Source organism: Camelus bactrianus, chromosome 9 (assembly GCF_048773025.1).
Source record: "Camelus bactrianus isolate YW-2024 breed Bactrian camel chromosome 9, ASM4877302v1, whole genome shotgun sequence".
NCBI classification, from domain to species: Eukaryota; Metazoa; Chordata; class Mammalia; order Artiodactyla; family Camelidae; genus Camelus; species Camelus bactrianus.
The window spans coordinates 77354847-77375374 of NC_133547.1; the positions used below are offsets into that span (position 1 = coordinate 77354847).

Here is a 20528-nt window from a genome sequence, read left to right on the forward strand (position 1 = left end):
GTGTCACTATATGCAGATGACATGATACTATATATAGAAAACCCTAAAAGGTCCACACAAAAACTACTAGAAATAATCGAAGAATTCAGCAAGGCAGCAGGTTACAAGATTAATGTTCAAAAATCATTGCATTTCTTTACACTAATGATGAATCAACAGAAAAAGAAAGTAAAGAAACAATCCCCTTTAAAATAGCACCCAAAGTAATAAAATACCGAGGAGTAACTCTAACCAAGGAAGTGAAAGACTTATACACAGAAAACTATAAAACACTGATTAAGGAAATTAAAGAAGACTTGAAAAAATGGAAAGATATCCCATGCTCCTGGATTGGAAGAATCAATATTGTTAAAATAGTCACATTGCCCAAGGCAATCTACAGATTTATTGCAATCCCTATCAAATTACCCAGGACATATTTCACAGAACTAGAACAAATCATAATAAAATTTATATGGAACCACAAAAGACCTAGAATTGCCAAAGCATTACTGAAGAAAAAGAAAGAGGTTGGAGGAATAACTCTCCCAGACTTCAGACAATACTATAGAGCTACAGTCATCAAAATAGCATGGTATTGGTACAAAATCAGACATATGGACCAATGGAACAGAATAGAGAGCCCAGAAATGAACCCTTAAAGTTTTTGTCAACTCATCTTCGACAAAAGAGGCAAGAATATACAATGGAATAAAGACAGTCTCTTCAGCAAATGGTGTTGGGAAAACTGGACAGCAACATGTAAATCAATGAAGCTAGAACACTCCCTTACACCATACACAAAAATAAACTCAAAATGGATCAAAGACTTAAACATAAGACAAGATACAATAAACCTCCTAGAAGAAAATACAGACAAAACATTATCTGACATACATCTCAAGGGCAGTCTAGACAAGCAACAGAAATAAAAGCAAGAATAAACAAATGGGCTCTAATGAAACTTACAAGCTTCTGCACAGCAAAGGAAATCATAATTAAAACAAAATGACAACCTACAGAATGGGAGAAAATTTTTGCAAATGAAACTGACAAAGGCTTCATCTCCAGAATACATAAGCAGCCCATACAACTTGATAAGAAAAAAACAAACAACCCAATCCAAAAATGGGCAGAAGACCTAAACAAGCAATTCCCCAAGGAAGAAATACAAATGATCAATAATAGGCACATGAAAAAATGTTCAATATCACTAATTATCAGAGAAATGCAAATCAAAACTATGATGAGGTATCACCTCACTCCAGTCAGAATGGCCATAATTCGAAAGTCCACAAATGACAAATGCTGGAGAGGTTGTGGAGAAAGGGGAACCCTACACTGCTGGTGGGAATGCAGTTTGGTGCAGCCACTGTGGAAAACAGTATGGAGATTCCTCAAAAGACTAGGAATAGACTTACCATATGACCCAGGAATCCCGCTCCTGGGCATATATCCAGAAGGAACCCTACTTCAAAATGACACCTGCACCCCAATGTTCATAGCAGCATTATTTACAATAGCCAAGACACGGAAACAGCCTAAATGTCCATCAACAGATGACTGGATAAAGAAGATGTGGTATATTTATACAATGGAATACTATTCAGCCATAAAAACCAACAACATAACACCATTTGCAGCAACATGGATGTTCCTGGAGAATGTCATTCTAAGTGAAGTAAGCCATAAAGAGAAAGAAAAATACCATATGAGAGCGCTCATATGCAGAATCTAAAAAAAACAAAAAACAAAAAACACATAAATACAAAACAGAAACAGACTCACAGACATAGAATACAAACTTGTGGTTGCCAGGGGGACGTGGGGTGGGAAGGGACAGACTCATATTTCAAAATGTAGAATAGATAAACAAGATTGTACTGTATAGCATAGGGAAATATATATAGGATCTTGTGGCTCACAGCGAAAGAGAATGTGACAATGAATGTATGAATGTTCATGTATAACTGAAATATTGTGCTCTACACTGGAATTTGACACAACATTGTAAAATGACTATAACTCAATAAACCAAATGTTTGAAAAAATGAAAGATACTAATCCTAACCTTGGAGGGAAAAAAGGGATTCATAACCTAGATGAAATGGACAAATTCCAAAAATTGACTCAAGAAGAAATAGAAAATCTGAATAAACAGAAGGAAAGCAGGGTTCAGCACAACACAGTAAAGCACAGGAAACCATAATTCTGGCTTAATAAATTATTCCTTGGTTCTGCCTCTTGAAGAATATTTCATCATATATTATTCATCTTAATTAAAGAAATGTGTAGTTTATATGTATAAATGATAACAAATACTTGAGATGTTTTAATCTTTAGAGGTTTTCATACTAGTCTAATCGAGCAATGTTGATAGTTCCTAAGGAAATTAGAGTATATATTATCATTTTTGTTTATTCCAACCAAATGGGAAAATTAAATGGGGAAATTAACCTGATAGTCCCTTATGTATGAGAAATGGTCAGGATTTCTGAGTACTCCAGTATTCTTTAGTTGTGAACATCAAATGAGACAACATAAGTGTTGTCATGCTTACTGTGAAACAGCCTAGTCTTCCAGATGCTCAGTCCTTTTCTGAAGTGTCTTGGGACCTTAGGATCTTCAGAGGTGTTGCTAAGCAAATTTCAGTGATATCATTTTACTTCATCTTATGTTTTAAAATAAAAAAATAAAACACTAAATTTATCAAGTCTAACTTTTTACTACTTTGTTTCTTTGACCTTTGTTAAGCAAAGAAATCTATTTCTTCACCATTTTATTTTACAGAAAGCTGTCTTGGATCACTTGCTCTGGAAGAAGCCAACTGCTGTACTGTGAAGACACTCAAGCAGCTCTATGGAGAGGGTTCTTCCCATCAACCATGTTAGTGAGCCATCTTAGAAGTAGGTCCTCCAGCCTCAGTAAAGCCCTCAGTTGACTGTAAATCTGGCTGATTTAGTGCAATTTATGAGAGGCCCTGTGTCAGTAAGACCCTGCTTAGCCTTTCCCAAATTCCTCACCCGCAAAAACTATGAGATAAAAAACGTTTACTCTTTTAAGCCACTAAGTTCTGAAGCAATTTGTCACACAGCAATAGACAGGTCATACAATAAGATATCAAGTCCACATGTCACCCAATCTGAAAATATCTGAAAAGAGCTTCTAGGTCTGATGGTAGGAGATAGCTTATAAATAAAAATAAAATAAAAGTAAATGGCACAAGAGACACGGTCAGTAAAGGAGACTCTTCCAGGTTTCATGTTCCTGAACAGTTCTGTACAGTATTTTTATTAGAAGGCTTACACTTGACACTTCCTCTAAAGAGCTGAAGAAGTAACTATCTGGCCATTCCTGAAGAAACAAGCTTTCAAACATGGAAGTTACACTTAAACGTATCTGAGGGAACTGGAGTCTGCAGGACCATTTGACAAGTTTCTATCAATACAGACCATTCCAAGTATTATCGCCAATAAATGCTTACTTCTACTAAAACTTTGAGTCTGTAAGAAGAATATGTGAGGTTATTTTTTCTGAAAATGACATGACATTGTGACTTGCAATTCATCAATGAAGTACTTCAAAATTAGAGTCATGCAACAGTATGACACTGGGGAAGGGACATTAGAATCCATACAGGCAGTTTCTCCATCTCCATGTGTAAAGATTTAGCTGATGAAGTTTAACACAAAGACATACAATTAACAGGTTTTAAAACCTTAATAAAAAATAAAAGCAGTCCAAAATTTAGGAAGGGAAGACAAAATTTTAACCTTTGAAAATCTTCACTTTCAAAGTACTCTTTAAAACATACAGTTTTGGGGTCACCAACGTCTAAAGAGTCCCTTCTTTATTAAAGAATTATGAGTCTTTTTATACAATGAGGCTTTTCCACAAAAAGCAAGAAAAAATTATCTTAAACACAAAACAAAATTTCATTTGTTATATAAACTTGGGAGGTATGTGGGGTTCTTTGGTGTTAAATAAAGTAAGTTTCTCTGGACACATTTAGGAAGGATTCTTTTCTTGTTTCTTTTCATCTACTTTAGGAAATTTATTTATGGAGAGTGTCGTAGAACGGGAAATAGAATGCAATATGGTAGTTCATTACTTTGCCCCCGTCCAACAGATATAAATGAGTTACCTCCATTAATAAACAGGAAGACTGATTTAGGTGAACTTCATATATATACATATATGAAATATATATACTATATATATAAAACATTTATAAACTTACATTAAAACTATGTAAGTCTAACATATATTATGGGTTTCTCTCCAGATAAAGAAAGCAAATAGTGCCAAGGCAGAACAATAGAAGCTTGCCTCTTTCATATTTTTTGTTTTTATTTTGTTCCTTTTTTTTTTAATTTAAAAAAAGGTTTTTTGGTGGGGGGAGGCAATTAGGTTTATTTATTTATTCTTAGAGGAAATACTGGGGATTGAACCCAGGACCTAAGCACGTGCTCTACCACTTGAGCCGTACGCTCCCCTTCATTTTTTTATTTTTAATTTTAAAAAATTTATGAATGTGCATAGCAACACTTTTTATGGACATGAATGCAGACTGGGTACCCACAAAACGTGATGCACATGTGTGGGCAATGAAAGACGTTAGAAAATGAGCATATACTGCTGCTCCTGCCCTTGGGAAGTACGTTCCCCAGCAAGGCTTATCAACACAAATAGTGGCATTCAGTATTTTCACAGCACCTTAGGAAGGACACGCGTGACCCTTAAGACAATGGCCTTTTCCTTAAGGAACTAAAAAGTGGGTTCAAAGTTTATAAAAATAAAAGAATCAGTAAAGATAGTAAGATGGGCTGTCACAAGAGAGAAAATGGCTTATTTAAGAACCCTATGTCCTAACAGTGTAATATATATTATATTACATAAATATTTATGAGTGCATACATGGATATGTGTATATATGTGTACACACACACGTTTCCTCAAACTGTATTCTTCAATCCTAAGAAAAATAAGGATTTGGGTAAATTAAAAATCTGATATTAGAGAAAGGAATGAGTGAGTTAGTCACACTTCTTTCTGGGTCCTTGGATTGCCCTGAGATGTGAATGTGCTTGGGAACTGAGGAAAAGAGATGGGATAATGAACTTGCCATTCAGGGCACAAGGCATAATTAGAAACGAAAATGCTTCCAAGTCACACTACCTTTCAAAGAATTAATTCCTCTGAAATATCTAGATAAAAGGAACTTCATTCACTGAAAGATTCTATGCAGGCCCATTTACTGCTTCTCCATATGATCCCTAACACAGTATACAAAATCTCAAGGAAAAAGATGGTGGGCAGCAATAACATTTTATTATTCTAGGATCTTAAGTTTATATGTTCAAGGCCGATTGATTTGGGCTATATAAAACTTTCATGTATACCAAATATAAACTATAAGGCTAAGAAAAAACATGAGTAAGAAAAAAAAAAGCTTAAATTACCAAAATTACTTAAGTATAGATAAGTCATATAAATCAGAATAGAAAGGTTAAAGCAATATATTTTTGAAAAATGTAAGTTGACAATTAGAGATTTAAAATGAACTATGGTAAATACTGAGAAAGTAAAAAAAAAAAAAAAAAAAAAGTAAATGCTAAAAATTAAAAAGGAAAATGAAATAGCAACAAAACAAAACTACCAGTAATCAAGACAATTTCACCACTACCATCAGGAACATTAGTGGGAAACTACTTACAACGATCAACGTTAGTTTTACCTACTATAAATGGTTAATCATATCGCATTCTGCTGGGACCTGGGATACTTTTCCAGTGCTCTGGAGTTTCTAAGAGAAGTTAAATGAGCTAGTTCTGGGAGTCTTCCTCTTTCCCAGTCAGAGTCAAGCTTCTTTTACTTGTTTTATATTTTAATGCTGCTTAACATTGGTCTGAAATAGGAGTTTCCCAATCCCTCTCCTACCCCAAAAGTTTGAATATCATTATTTCACAATATTATAGAAACCAAGAACTATTTGGATGAAATGAAAACATGTAATTCTTTGATAAATCAAACAGAAGAAATCATAAGTGGTTATGACTAATTTCTTCTTATCATTATCACTTCTTTATCATTTAACTTCACTTCTAAGTAGATTTTACCTACTGCATTAAAAAGGCACAATGGGAAGGATGTACAACATTATAAACTACTAGAGGGCAAGACTACATGAACCAGTTTCACAGCACCCTCAGTGCAGTCCAATGATGACTTCGTTGTTTGGCATATGATACAACAGTTCTCCATGCGTGGATCACTGGAGAAACATAAATTACAAGTATAACATCCCTCCTCTTTGATGAAGTTCTCATTGTATATATCATCTCAATAATAAAAGCTTTTTGTTCCCACGGTGGCACATTTCAAAATGTGTCCACATGTGTATCTGCATGTTTGTTTAAGCATTAGTGCCTATGAAAGAAATGCTTCTCAACTTTGGGATATAAATTTTTTCCAAATTTCCTAATAAGAATAAGAACATAGTATTTATCTTTTGAAAAACATCAAGAACCCTATGGAGGTCACACAATAAAAACAACAAAATATGATCAAAGTATCTTTTAACTTTTAGAAGGATGGGTTACAAAAAGCAATGATGGGAAAAAAGACACTATAACTCAGAATATCTGCAAATGCTACTAATTTCACTGTTGCTAAAGTTTCTGAAAGTTAAAAGTTTTTATTTGAGATCATCTGAAATATAGCTTTCATAGGAGTAAAGTTTTAGAACCTGTTACATATTTTGTTCATTTTTAAAGTGATTTGCTTTGAAAATATAAAGACTTTTTGATTCAATATCTAAAATCCAGTATCTAATTACGTAAATTAAGAATAATCCATTTTATTAAACTAAAAATAAGCTTTAAAAAGTAAAAGGAAAAAAAGATATACTCAGAGATGAAATTTACTACTAGAGAATTTGGGGAAACCATACCTCATCGGTGTTATAGATAATCTGGAGTCCTGAGGAAATCATTTCCACAAGGTAAAGGAGATAGAGTGACACTGCATTTATCTGAAAACAAATAACATTAAAAGGTTAAAAGAAAGAACAAAAATATTATGTTATGAAATTAAATGTAAAAGCTAAAATTACAAGTCATATGTTCTAATGGTGGCACATAAAAACTATATCCTTTCCTATATGAAATAAATCAGCTGAGAATTTAGTTCATGATAAAACCTCAGCTTTGTAAACAAAACTCTAAAATCCTCAAATTCGTTGTGATGATGATTAACACATGATTAGGGACTGTTTTGTTTTTTTTTTTCTTAGTATATATATTTTTATTGAAGTATAGTCAGCTTACAATTTGTGTCAATTTCTGGTGTACAGCACAATGCTTCAGTCACATATGAACATATATATATTTGTTTTCATATTCTTTTTCACCACAAGTTACTACAAGATATCAAACACAGTTCCTTGTGCTATACAGTATAAACTTGTTATTTATCTATTTTATATATATTAGTATGTGCAAATCTCGAACTCCCAATTTATCCCTTCCCACTCCCGTCCCCCACTGGTAATCATAAGTTTGTTTCCTATGTCTGTAAGTCTTTTTGTAAAGTAAGTTCGTTCATCTATTTTTTTTTTTTAGATTCTACATATAAGTGATATCATTTGGTATTTTTCTTTCTCTTTCTGACATACTTCTTTTAGAATGACATTCTCCAGGTCCATCCATGTTGCTGCAAATGGCATTATTTTATTATTTTTTATGGCTGAGTAGCATTCCATTGTATAAATATACCACAGCTTCTTTATCCTGAGGCTCTTTTTGTAACATTTGCTTTCTAAGATTTATTTTCAAACTCTAGGTCTAAGTTTCTCTACTTTGAAACAGTTTTGCCCCAAAGCAATGTCAATCCATCTCATATGTATGGTAAATGGAAAAGTTATTTGGCAAGTAAGCCATTAGGGCTACAGCACATTATAAACAATGGGCAATGCATCTTGAAGACAGTCTTATTTTCAGAGAATACAGAATTTATGTAAACAACTGCTGAAACATATTAATTTTAATTAATGGTATAGCATATAATTTAAAATGTTTATTAAACAAATGAGCTGTTTTAAGTGAGTTATTTTTTCTTCAAGTATTTAGTCTGTTAAAGGTAAACATTATGTGATCTAAACAAAACAAACAAAAGAAGACAGTACTGTCCACTTTAACCAAAAATAAAGATTCTCACAGAATCCTGAATGAGATATGTAAATTTTCTCAAGAAAACAAGCAGTGAAAGATAAATACTACAACATGGACGAACATTACGCTAAATCAAAGAAGTCAGTCACATAAGACCATATGTTGTATGATTCCATTTGTATGAAATGTACAAAACGGGCTTATTCATAGAGACAGAAAGTAGACTGGTAGTTGCCTAGCGTTGGGGTCTTTGGAGGAGATGGGCAGTGACTGATGATGACTGGTCCAGGATTTCTTTATGAGGTGATGAAAATGTTCTGAAACTGACTGTGATAAGGATTGTACAACTCTGTGAATGTATTAAAAATCATTGCATTGTATACTTTACAAAGGCAAATTGTATATTATATGAATTATATCTCAATAAAGGTGTTATAAACAAATAAATAAATAGAAAGCAGTGAAAATTTTTTGTTTAGCCAGGAAACTGCTAACTTGAGTTAAAAAAAGAGAGAAAGCAAGATATAATTTAGTCCCTGTATAATTCCAACCCAGATTATTACTCCCTAGCAGCCTTGATGTCTTATGTTTTCCTCGACTCTCCTCCAATCCTTTGAGTGACTGACAGAAAGCTGGGGCAGGAAATTATTTGTGCCCTAGACACCCTGGACATAGCATGCTGGTGCCACCAGGGCCTGCCAGTGCTCGTAGGTCCCTCAGGAACCAGTACAATCTGGATGTCTCCTGACTTCCCAGCACTCAAAGTCCAGTGAGTACCAGGTTCCTGTCTAGGTCCAGATGGGCCACATTAAAAAAAAAAAAAAAAAAAAAACAGGATTCTGGTTTTAGGTTTTTCAGCTCAACATCAACTTTTGAGTGACCTTTCCCAGAACACAGAAGAGAAGAGCTTCACTCCATTGCCAGGATCACCGAAATATTTCATCACAGTACTGACACTGGCCTGTCAGAAATGACTGCAAAGAAATCTCATTCCTAAAGACAGGCACTTACAGCAACTCCTTCAAGAGCTCTCTGCTCTGACTTTTGGAATGTTTCTGTGAGAAAATATTCATAAGTGGCAAATGGCACAGGAGCTGTCAGATAACAGATTGACCAGCACTTACTTGAAGACTACTAAGTGCCAGGCACTGAGCTTGAATTCTGGAATACAGAAATAAGTAAGGTACTATCTTCTGAAAACCCTATTTCAAATAGTAAACATATTTGTCAAAGCAAAATGTACAGAAAACCTAATTATGTGATAATTACAAGGAGAAGGTGGAGCAGGCTACATACTCATATTAACACTAAATCTCCAAGGAACTGATTACAACTAAATTTAAGAGTTTCTGCTGCATAGAAATGGGGACATTGCACTTTCTGTGTTTGGAGGAGTCATACTAAAGTAAGACATTTCAGATCACTAGAGAGAGAGGAACTATAAAAAGGAGATACTCTTATTTTAGTAAGGAATGTCTGAATAATAAGTATTCTGTTCTAAAGATCGCAGAACCAAATGATGAGTAGGAAGAAAACCCACTAAACATAAATAGCATAGATAATGTTTGTATCCTAGAAACAAGGCAATGGGATGTCCTGCTAAAGAGAGCACACAGATGTGAGAGAAAACAAATGAAAAAACAAAAACCCATAAAATCCTACAGTGTATTCTTAGCATATAAAATTTATATATAAAATTTAATATAGTATTATGATAAAATTTATAGACTCCAGAAATGCCTTTTGGAATTACATTTTAGGGGTATGTTTTTAGCTTTATTGAAGGTTAATACAGTAAAAAATGAACCATCATGTAATAAAAACTTCTGATTTGTTGTTATATCGCTGTCAATTGTTTCTTATTCCCTAGTTCCTAAGTGTTGAAATTCTTCTAAATTTGATAACAAGTACAAGCTTTTGTCACTGAAAGAACTGTTGGATTCCCTCTTCTAGATGGGAATAATATTACGATCCATCCAGCTACCCCTTCTGCTTTTGCACCAAGAACTAAGGCAAATTTAATACTTAATCACAATAACTAATTCTGCCTTGCTGGGTTTCCTCGTTTCACGGTTGATTCTCTACTTCTACTGTGAACAATTTTGAAATCTACTTTTTAAAAATTGTAAATAGCCCCAAATCTTCTATGATGTTGAGTACAAACAGAGAAGAAGATTTGTAATCTTCTCTTTTTACCTGAAGATGACCATATTCCTCATAGGAAAGGATCTCATCTCCTGTGTGCACATTGAAAGCAGAGTGAAGACACGTTGTTGGGCGTGGATCCTGCTTAAACTGCTGGACCTAGAATCAAATGTAAATTTTAAACAATGCTAGTAATTCACATTCCCATCCAAGATTAGAGATTATAAATTATTTTTCATGAAGCTTTTTAATGAGGAAAGCTAGAGCTTATAGGCAGAGAACAGAACAAAACAGATGTTACTTTTTCTAAAGAAACAAAACCAAAAAAGAAACAAAACACAGACAAAACTTGTTACTATTAAAAGAGTTGACATGGTTGTCAAATACTTAATTGACATTTCACAAACAGAAACTCAAGTATAATAGCGACCTTGTTAACGTAGTCGCAATAGCAATGGCTTTTGCATTGTTCTGCATCTTTTTTAAATACTTTTTTATTGAGTTATAGTCATTTTACAATGTTGTGTCAAATTCCAGTATAGAGCACAATTTTTCAGTTATACATAAACATACATATATTCATTGTTGTTTTTTTTTCTGCTGTGAGCTACCACAAGATCTTGTATATATTTCCCTGTGCTATACAGTATAATCTCGTTTATCTATTCTGCATATGCCTGTCAGTATCTACAAATTTTGAAATCCCAGTCTTTCCCTACCCACCCTCCGCCACCTTGGCAACCACCTTATGCATCTTATTTTATTTTAGAGTCAAATAATAGTTTACTCTGTGGGACATGATTTCAGGGATTGTATCCCAGTGTACTGCTATTTGGAAATGTTTACGTGACACTCAATGAAAAAGTGCTTCAGGCCATATTCTAATTCACTAAGTGTTCAAAACTTCAAATGCTATTTCTTTCTCTAAGGGTCACAAAGTAACCTATGCTCATGTCAATGTGTTTTCATTTCCTTTGCCACATATACTCTCGTTACTAACGCACCAATTTTAAGAGGACACAGGCCATACCTTTACTTATTAATTGAACATAAAATTTAACCATTTTAGAATTCTAAGTAATAACTAAATGATCTAGCAAACTGCAAGGACAAATGAATATTAATTCAACTTCACAAACATTTACTGACATCAATTACATGCCAAGTAGTACTGTGCTAGTCCCTGGAAATATAAGATGAACAGGTACAGAGGATGAATAGAATTCCACATGGCTCTATATAAAGGCAATGACCTTCTCCTCTCTTTGAAAGATATAAGTGATGGTAGTATCTGGATGGTTATAATCTTGCCTTGTTTCACCTGGCTAAGGAACCACATAGAACCATATTCTTTCTCTACCTTCAAAATTCTTCTCTTCATACATCAAATCTTATCTCAAAAAAAAAAAAAAAGTCTTCTTTTATAAAGTCCTTTCTGAACCCCAACTAAAATTATTTCCTCTGGACTCCTACATGAGGGTGATTATCCTTCAATTATTTCTCCAGTCTTTTATTTTTATTAGTTGTTTGTATTTCCCACTATTTTATAAGCTTCTAGAAGTTACACTATCCAATATGATATCCACTAGCTACATGTGACTAATTAAATTAAATTACAATTATATAAAATTTAGAAATTCAGTCCCTCATACTGTTCATATATCAAGTGCTCGATAGCACATGTGACCTGTGGCTTCTGTACTGTTCAACACAGTAACATAGAACATTTCTATCATCACGGGAAGTTTACTGGACAGCACTGTGCTAGAGGGCTAAAACACCTTTGCAGCCCTTAAGAACCCTACACAAATAAATAAGCCCTACCTATGACTGAAGTCAACAAAATGAAAGGCCTGTAAGTAGACAACTAGATGAGGGTAAAGGTAGGGATGTATGTCTTCTGTCTACGAAGTGACCAAGCTATCCAGTGCTAACTCAGAGGTGCGAATACTACCCTTTCTCAGTATCTAAAACTGCTGGCAACTGTCTTACAGACTACACAGACAGGAGTTACTGTGGTCACTCCTCTCCCAGTGGCATGATTATTATCTCAAAGTGCTGAGCATTATTCTGGGATTTTAGACAAAAATATGGTTAAATTAAAACAGAATACATTTTGCCCACTTGGTAAGGATCTAAATGGATAAGGTTTTACCAGTTTAATAAAGTAAATGCTGCAGTTGACAAGGCAGTGTTCATCATTTGTCTTCAAGACACACAAGAACCCAGCACGAGAATTTCAACTCATTCAATCACCGTGTCTGGGGAAAAGCAGCTACTAAATGATTAAAGATGCTCAAATGGGGTATTATATAACTATGCTTTGAGTCTTAAAGCTATTAAAAGACAAATAATTTTAAATTTCTGAAAAAAAGAATAAGACCCAATCTCTGTAAGCTTTGAAAATTAATGGGGGCATACTGTATATGAATTATAGACAATGTATACTCTTGAAAGCAGTCAAAAACAAGTGGACTTTAATTAGTGTTTTATATGACATCTGGCAAGTAAAAATAAAGAATGAGTAAAGTAAAATTTTCTAGATTAAAAAAAAATCTAAACTATGTTTTCTTTTCTGGTATTTTATTTAGATTTTTCCCTCGAAACTTTAATCACTGTGAATAAGCAGCTTATCAATCAGGAAAAGATAACTGAGTATTCTGTCCTCCGTTCTTGATTAACAGACTCAAAATATGCACTTCAGTGGAAAAAATACTCCTATAGGAGAATCCTGGAAGACTAAATTTTCTCATGAATTACAAACTACTTAGCAGCATTTTAAACAAATAAAAATTTTAAGTAGATAATTAGGGACAGCAACATTCACAGCCTATTGTAAAGCAAATCTCTGCTCTCCAAACTGTGAACTATGGATTGGGATCAATTCTAAAATGTGAGTACTTCTTGGTAAGGAGTATTAGAAAAAATAGGTATATGAACATTTAGAGGTAAAGAAAAAAAACCTAATGTTAATAAGATACATATTAAGACAAATGGCAAGACAATAATAGAAATCAGATTGCTCTACATTCTGCAAATCAAGAACAACTCTCTATTCACTCAAACTCATAAGAAAGTAAAAATACTTCCTTTAGGTAGTATTATTAGAAAATATGTCAGGAAGCTTGTTTTACAATGAGAAGCAATAAAGGTGGAGAGCCTTAGACTTTCTAAGTCATGATTTTACTTCAGAAGATGAGCCTTAAGATCAAAGAGCACATGAACACTATAAATTATGCCTTACTTTAGTTTTAAGGAAGCCAAAGGATTAATATATTTCACATTTTAAAATATGGTAACAGTCTCTACTGCTATGGAAACATGAAGGAAATGGTGAGCACCAACAAGAGGTGACAGTGTGGTGGGAGGCAGTGAACTTGGCTCATAGTGCAAGCTCCCTCAGACAGTAATATCTTCCATCCAACTATAAACAGTTACGAGGATCAAGAAAAATTATAATAATTAAAATGCTTCAAAATTTGCAAAAGACTACATTTTGTAATATGCAGAAATATCTAATCCTAATGTGATCTACACCTTCTTACAAACAACTCACACTTACTTTAATGGTCTACCATGGTACCTACACAAGGCAAAAAAATGCTAATTCTTTATAATTTAAGGAATTCAAGACAGCTTAACTTTCATTCAAGCTGTATTCAATTGTGAATTCTGGTTAGTAAAGCTGAATAAATTTAGAAAGGGACATTACAATTAGTTAAGCCACACACAAAAAATTTTATATTACATCACTTCCTTCCTTTTGATAAACAATTCTAATTTAAATCTGTTAGCTTGGTTAGCAAACACAAGAAATTCATAGCTCTCCCAATGTTTCCTTGGGAGAAAAGTTAAATTCATAGACATTAGGTGTTCATGAAATGATAAATGTGAAATAAACAGTAAACTTCTCATACTTCGTAAAAAATAACTTTAACCACAATCACTTCCATATATTTCTGCATGAGATTAATTCAAGTATGTCAATATGACGTTATTACTTTCTTTCAAGCATTGAAAAACCTTTAAAATAATGATTTGTAAAGTCAAGTCTCAGTAGACAAATTACAGGCCTGTCACATAACTCTATTATTAGCTTGCGAATAAATTTACTTTTTTTGTCAACATTTTTGTTATTCTGGTAGCAGAGCATGAGGGAAATTTTTTCTTTTTATTTTGACCTCAGATATAAGTCTTAAGAAAAAAATGTGCTATCACAAAAAGTTAATACAATAGTCACATGATAAAAATAAACAATATATTAAGTGATCAAAACTGCTTGCATTAATTACTAATGTTCATCTCTGCTGATGAATTATCAAACCTCGGAGTAGTCTTGGGGCCCCACGACACTGATGTAAATATACGGGCACTTACTATATTAGGATCTGAAAGCACAGAGATGTAGGAAAGTAAGGAAATAGTACATTATATTTGTATAGAGCTTTACAGTTTAAACAGTTTTATTATGTATTATTTCTTTAATTTCAAAAATCACCCTGTGAAGTTTTCTGTTTTCTAAGCCTATAATTCCTGCCCTCTATATATGTAAATGAATGAAGTATTATATTTTTAAACTAACCTTCACTTACGCCAGAGTATTAACATACTCAAAAGGAATTTTGATAAAGATTTTCTTAAGTAACATAGTATTGGTTAGAATTACAGGTATCATGAGGTTCCTGAGAAACTGAGTCTTTATCAAGCAAACACCAGATGCAAAATACAAACAGATTCAAGCCTAAGTAACAGTTCTCAATCACTCTCTCTTACGGTGATTCTCCAATTTCAGAATTTCAAAACCCTGGGCTGGGGAGGCAGAGCTGTTTTAACCTATCAAGACTGCCCTGGGATGCGGCTTTACCTTTACAAAGTACACTCTTCTTCAGAAGATGCTATTGCTATACTGGTTAAATTAATCCCTCAGAATGATGTGAGGATTTCAGTCCACACTGCAGTGTTTTACCTTATCGGCCTGACGCATATAGCAGTAGAGAATTCCTCTCATACATTTTATAGCCGAGTGCTCCAGCTCATGGGTCCTTCCCTTGTCATCATCAATGCGCCTGGGTAAGAGAGATAACTCATGAAACAAATTGGAAACGCATTCGAAAAGGAAGCAGAGCTTTTGATAATTAAGTATTTAACTATCTGGCTAATCCTATGTTCGGGTGACATCTACTAATTCTGTAACAGTGAAACTGTTACATTTTCCCAGCAGATGTAGAAATGCTGCCAAAAAAAAAAAGAAAAAAATCAATCCAATGATGAAACTTGTGCAAACTTCTCATTCTTTTAAGGAAGTAAGCCAATTGCTTTAAAAATAGTATATAATATTTTCAGCACTGACTTGGCTAAAACTTTAAACAATATTTCTATATTGCAAAAATCTGAAAGATTTTTAAAATTCACTGTTGCAGAGTACAGGCAATTTTAAATATCAATCACTTTAGGTTATGAATTGGCCACTTGGATTCAAGGAAGTGCAGATTAAGGTAGGCACATGTCTTCTTTGCCATCTGTTTAATAATGCCAGGGTGGGCACTTCAGTCAGGGATGCCTTCAAGTAAACACACATCCAGTATCATACATGATGCATTGGGGCATAAAATTTTATGTTCTCAGGCCTTAGTTTAAAATCAATTGACCACAGTTCACATCTCCTGATTAAAAAAAAAAAAAACAGCTAAAATCTAACTATTAAACTAGGTTAAGATGTTCTTCTGGCTTTAAGTTCCTTTTATCTTATTGATCAGCGGCATTTAAAAGATGAATGACAGTTAACCACTATTGAAAAAAAAAAGTAGTTTATTCATTGTTTCACTACATCTCAACTAAAATATCTGGCCATCATTCTCACTTGATAAAAAGCATCACCTGTCTCCTTAAAAAGTATACTATAATACCTCCTCTTTCAATTACAGATCTCACAGACCACTACTGGAAAGAATGAGGATTATTTTAATATAGTACAGTGAATATCAGTAAAAAGTAAGTTATATGTCATTAGAACATCATTCTTCCTTTCATATTCAGGCCCTGAAGTGAAACTAGCACGATTCTGCTCTGTGATTTATTTTTCCCCCTGATATCAGAGCCAAGTGCTAACAGAGGAAAATTATGGTGTGAGTAACAGTGGATGAGGCACTGATACACGAAGGAAACAGCACAACTGGAGTATAATGATCTCAAAGAAATGTTCTGTGTATAATTCCCACTTCATCTAAGAACAAAAAAAAATTCAGAAAAAAATTAAAATCAGGTTTTTCTAAAATTGTCTTTAAAATAATTCTCTTCCTCTAATTTCCACAGGCATTAAACTAAGACTGAAATATTCCAGAATAATTCAGCCATTATAAAGAATCTTTCTATTTTAATGAGGTTCTCCTGTTTCTCCTTTCTCCTGCAAATAATAGTAGTAACCAGAAGAATATTTCTCTTCTGACTGAGAAAATGAAAGAGCAGCTGCATTGGAGTAAAAACATTTAGGATATATCTATCACCTTTCCTAAGATTTAAAGAGAACCTGGTGACCCAAAATAATCCCTCTATTTTCTACCAGGAATTGGCAATATTCTACTCTCTCAGGAGCTCTATGGATGCACGTTCAGGTTGTAATATGATCTCAATAATACTTTTAATTTAAAAAAAATAAATGAAATAACTTTAAATTTCACTCTAGTCAATTTGCTGATCACAAGCTATGTAGAGAGGTTGATCAGATTCTACAATATGAAGTCCTAACTTTATATCTAAACCAGAATTCCATATATGTAAATACATAACTAGTGAAGAAACTAAACACTTAAATTTTATCACTGGTGCATTATTTTCCCCATAGCCAGTCCTCAAGGAAAATAAAATCAGAATACTGTTTGGCTGTATGACTTGACTGTTTACCAGCACTAAGCTAGGGCCACCTGTTACATTCAACTCCTAAAATAGTGATAAATTTGACACTGGGAGGGGACAGGCTAATTTCTCGCAGGAAGATATTCTCTCTCTCCCTTAGAACTGCAAGGTATCTTGCCAATGTCTGTCTTGAGTTTTTACTTTTCTAATATATGCACATTAAAACAAGTTAATACTCTTTCAAGTTCATACTCTTTTAAAAAAATGGCTTACTCTTCTTAAATATAAAATCTAAATTCCACATTTAAACCCTAAATTGAAGTTATATTTTTTCTAGAAGTTATATTAGAAAGAACAAAAAATGCAAAAATCCTACATGATACTTTTTAGCATGGCATAAGTACAGGCTTAACTTTCTTTTAACAGATTTTGTATAATTGACTAGATTCAGAAACAGTTCTAACCTAAACCATGTAAATCAAAATAATTTAATTATTTACAAAATAAAATTATATAATTATAATAATATAATAACATATAATCATTTAATTATATTAATTATAATAAGTATATAATTAGAGATGATGTAATATAATCATCATTTTAAATGATGGTATATTCAGAACTACAACTTGATATATAAATTACATTTTAAAAAGTCAAACATACTAGTAAGCATTTCTTCCCTCCTCTAAAATAGAACAAAATTATAAAATGGAACCGTAACATTACTTTTAAGAAAAACAAACAATATTATTGCCTTTAATGATAACATATTGACTATATCTAATTAATTAAACAGCACCAAATTATACTCCTAATGTATATGAAATATAAATATGCACAAATGATCTTTTTAAATCCTCAGTACACGCGCATGCGCGCGCACACACACACAAATTCAAACAGATGTGAGGTCTCATGAGATTGTTGACAAGACTGAAAACTATACAATTAGACAAATCAAATTAGTCACATTTTTAAAAATTAGTAACTTTATATTATGCATTTATCACCAATAAGAGATAAATATAAATTTCATCAAGAGAAAACAGTGGCAGCTTAGTTATTGAGGAATTCTTCTTAATGTAACCTATGTGATTTCACTGGCATTTACAAGTAGAACTAGAAACAAAATTCTATTACTTTTACAATAGGGGATTCTTTAAACAAATCATCACAGCTTAATATTGCAAATATAAAAAGGGCTTCATAATAATTCTGTGGTAAGTACCCTTACATTTTTCCAAAATGGAAGACATTTCCCTTCCAAGTAAGACAAAAAACCTGCTACTCTAACTACATAAGAATATAAATTACCCAGGGAGTTAGTACACAGTTAGTGTGCCCAGCAAAGAAAGGACTTTAAATTCTCTATTAGACGTTTGAAGACTTCTAGGAAAAGGCCTGTACTCTTGCTTTTTTAAGCAATTTTCCTCTAACATTTTATTTAGAAAGATTTCAAATCTATAGAAAACCTGAAAATATGCTACAATGAATAAACCTTTCACTATTCACAAGTTGCTAAAATTGGCTTACATTCTATAATTTATTTTCTTCATTATTTGAAAGTAATCTAATAATAATCACTACTCCTACACAATTCAGAAGTATCTCCTAAAAACAAGGATATTCTCCTACATAACCATAGTATCATCATCACACCCAAGAAATTGATACCACACTGTTTAAAATATAGTCTATATCAAATTTATCTAATTATCTCAAAATACACCTCACTGTGTTCTCTAAATGCATGATCCAATCAAGAACACGCAATCCACCTGGCTGTCGTTATTTCTTTGGTCTTTCTTAATCTAGCTATCTTCACATCTATTTTCTAATCTTCTACAATTAACTACACTTTTTAAGAGCCCAGGCAAGTTGTCTTATAAGTAGCCACAATCTGGCCTAGTCTGATTGTTTATTCACAGGTAGATCAATTTATACATTTTTGGCAAGAAGTCGACATTAAGTGATGTGTCACATCTATAAGTCTGTCCCATTGCTGGCTTGGCCACATGGTTAAAGTGCTACTGGTGCTCCCTGTACTTCTAAGACTAGTAGTTGTTTGATATTTAATGAAGCTACACTGTGCTTACACAGATTATGTTAAAAAATACTGATAGTGACATTAGCAAAGAAGGGCTGAAGGTGACTACCTGTATATTATCTCACTATTCGATTTTCTTTTACAAATGCAGTACATCAATGATTTAAGACAGAGGAATCATGTTCACGTGAAAGAGAATTTTCAAATCAGAAGTACATGCATGTGTCACCTTCAGAAAATTAATATTCAGAAACCTAATCTTAATAATGGTTAAAATGTATCACTATTGAGTATGTGTCAGGACCCAGAGTGAATGCTTTCTATATATAATAAAATGAATGAAGTAAGGAGAACTTTTGTAGTATGAAAAAAAATTTTTTTTACTTTATAAAGGAATTATTTGACTTAAGATTTAGACTGAATAAGCTATACTCCAATGAAGTTCAGTGGGTAAAACCCTAAACTGGGGGGTGGGAGAGTCCTAGCCCTGACTCTATTATTAACTAGTTGTGTAATTTTGAACAATCTGTTAACCACCTCTGGGCCCCAGTTTTATCATCGGCAAAATTCAATCACTGTCAATTTCTTCTATAATTGAAACTAACCAACTCAGTGAGAATGGACAATTCATTCTATCAAAGACTAATGCTGATTTATAAACCTAGAGATGAAAACTTTTGGTCACAAAGTCATAAAATGTTAGAATTAGTCTCATGTAAACCTTTTGGAAAGCTAAAAGCCTCAAAGGAAAGGCCTCAAAGGAGACATGAGCAGTCACAGGTCACAAAGTTGGCAGCAGAGCCAAAACAAAGCTACTGAACTTGTTTTGGACCTAAAAAAACCCCATTACTTAGACTCAGAGTTACCAGTAGAGGACATACAAGCTTACCTGTATGCAAGAGCCAAAGCCCAGGCCCCAGCAGCACAGTACAGACTGTCATGGACCTTGGCCTTCTGATCATCACCGCATGTTTTAGTAGGAAAGAGACCCGTGGTTGGACTTTGATACAGTAGTAATGTTGACTTAACTGCAATCAAAGACAAGAAGAAGAGTGAACTGTACAGCCAGCCATTTTCCTTAAATTGAAGGTCCTAATTTTTGGTTTCCTCCTCCTGTTTCTGACAATTTTGTTGTTTCTCAACTTAGCTGAAGTATAAAACTTCTGAAGATGTAGAAACAACTCTATTTAAGTTCAGCCTAGGTAGGGACCCACCCTGCATAAAGGGGTCTTTCTACTTTTGAGGAAAGGACTCAACTAATTAGCACATAAAAAGCCTTTAGCACATCTTGGTTGACATCAGTAAGTGTTATAAGGTAACATCAGGTG

General features: G+C 33.4%; 1 protein-coding gene across 6 annotated transcripts in view; it reads right to left on the reverse strand.

The window, feature by feature from the left end:
• Positions 1 to 20528, reverse strand: part of PHKB (phosphorylase kinase regulatory subunit beta) — a 164456-nt gene that overhangs the window by 114375 nt on the left and 29553 nt on the right. For all 6 annotated transcript variants that reach the window (XM_074370803.1, XM_074370804.1, XM_010950192.3 and 3 more), the window contains 4 exons: positions 20090 to 20228; positions 15262 to 15361; positions 10347 to 10454; positions 6932 to 7012 (listed from right to left, as the gene is read on the reverse strand). In XM_074370803.1, the coding sequence (XP_074226904.1) occupies positions 6932 to 7012; positions 10347 to 10454; positions 15262 to 15361; positions 20090 to 20228 (428 nt within the window). The remainder of the gene's footprint in view (positions 1 to 6931; positions 7013 to 10346; positions 10455 to 15261; positions 15362 to 20089; positions 20229 to 20528) is intronic.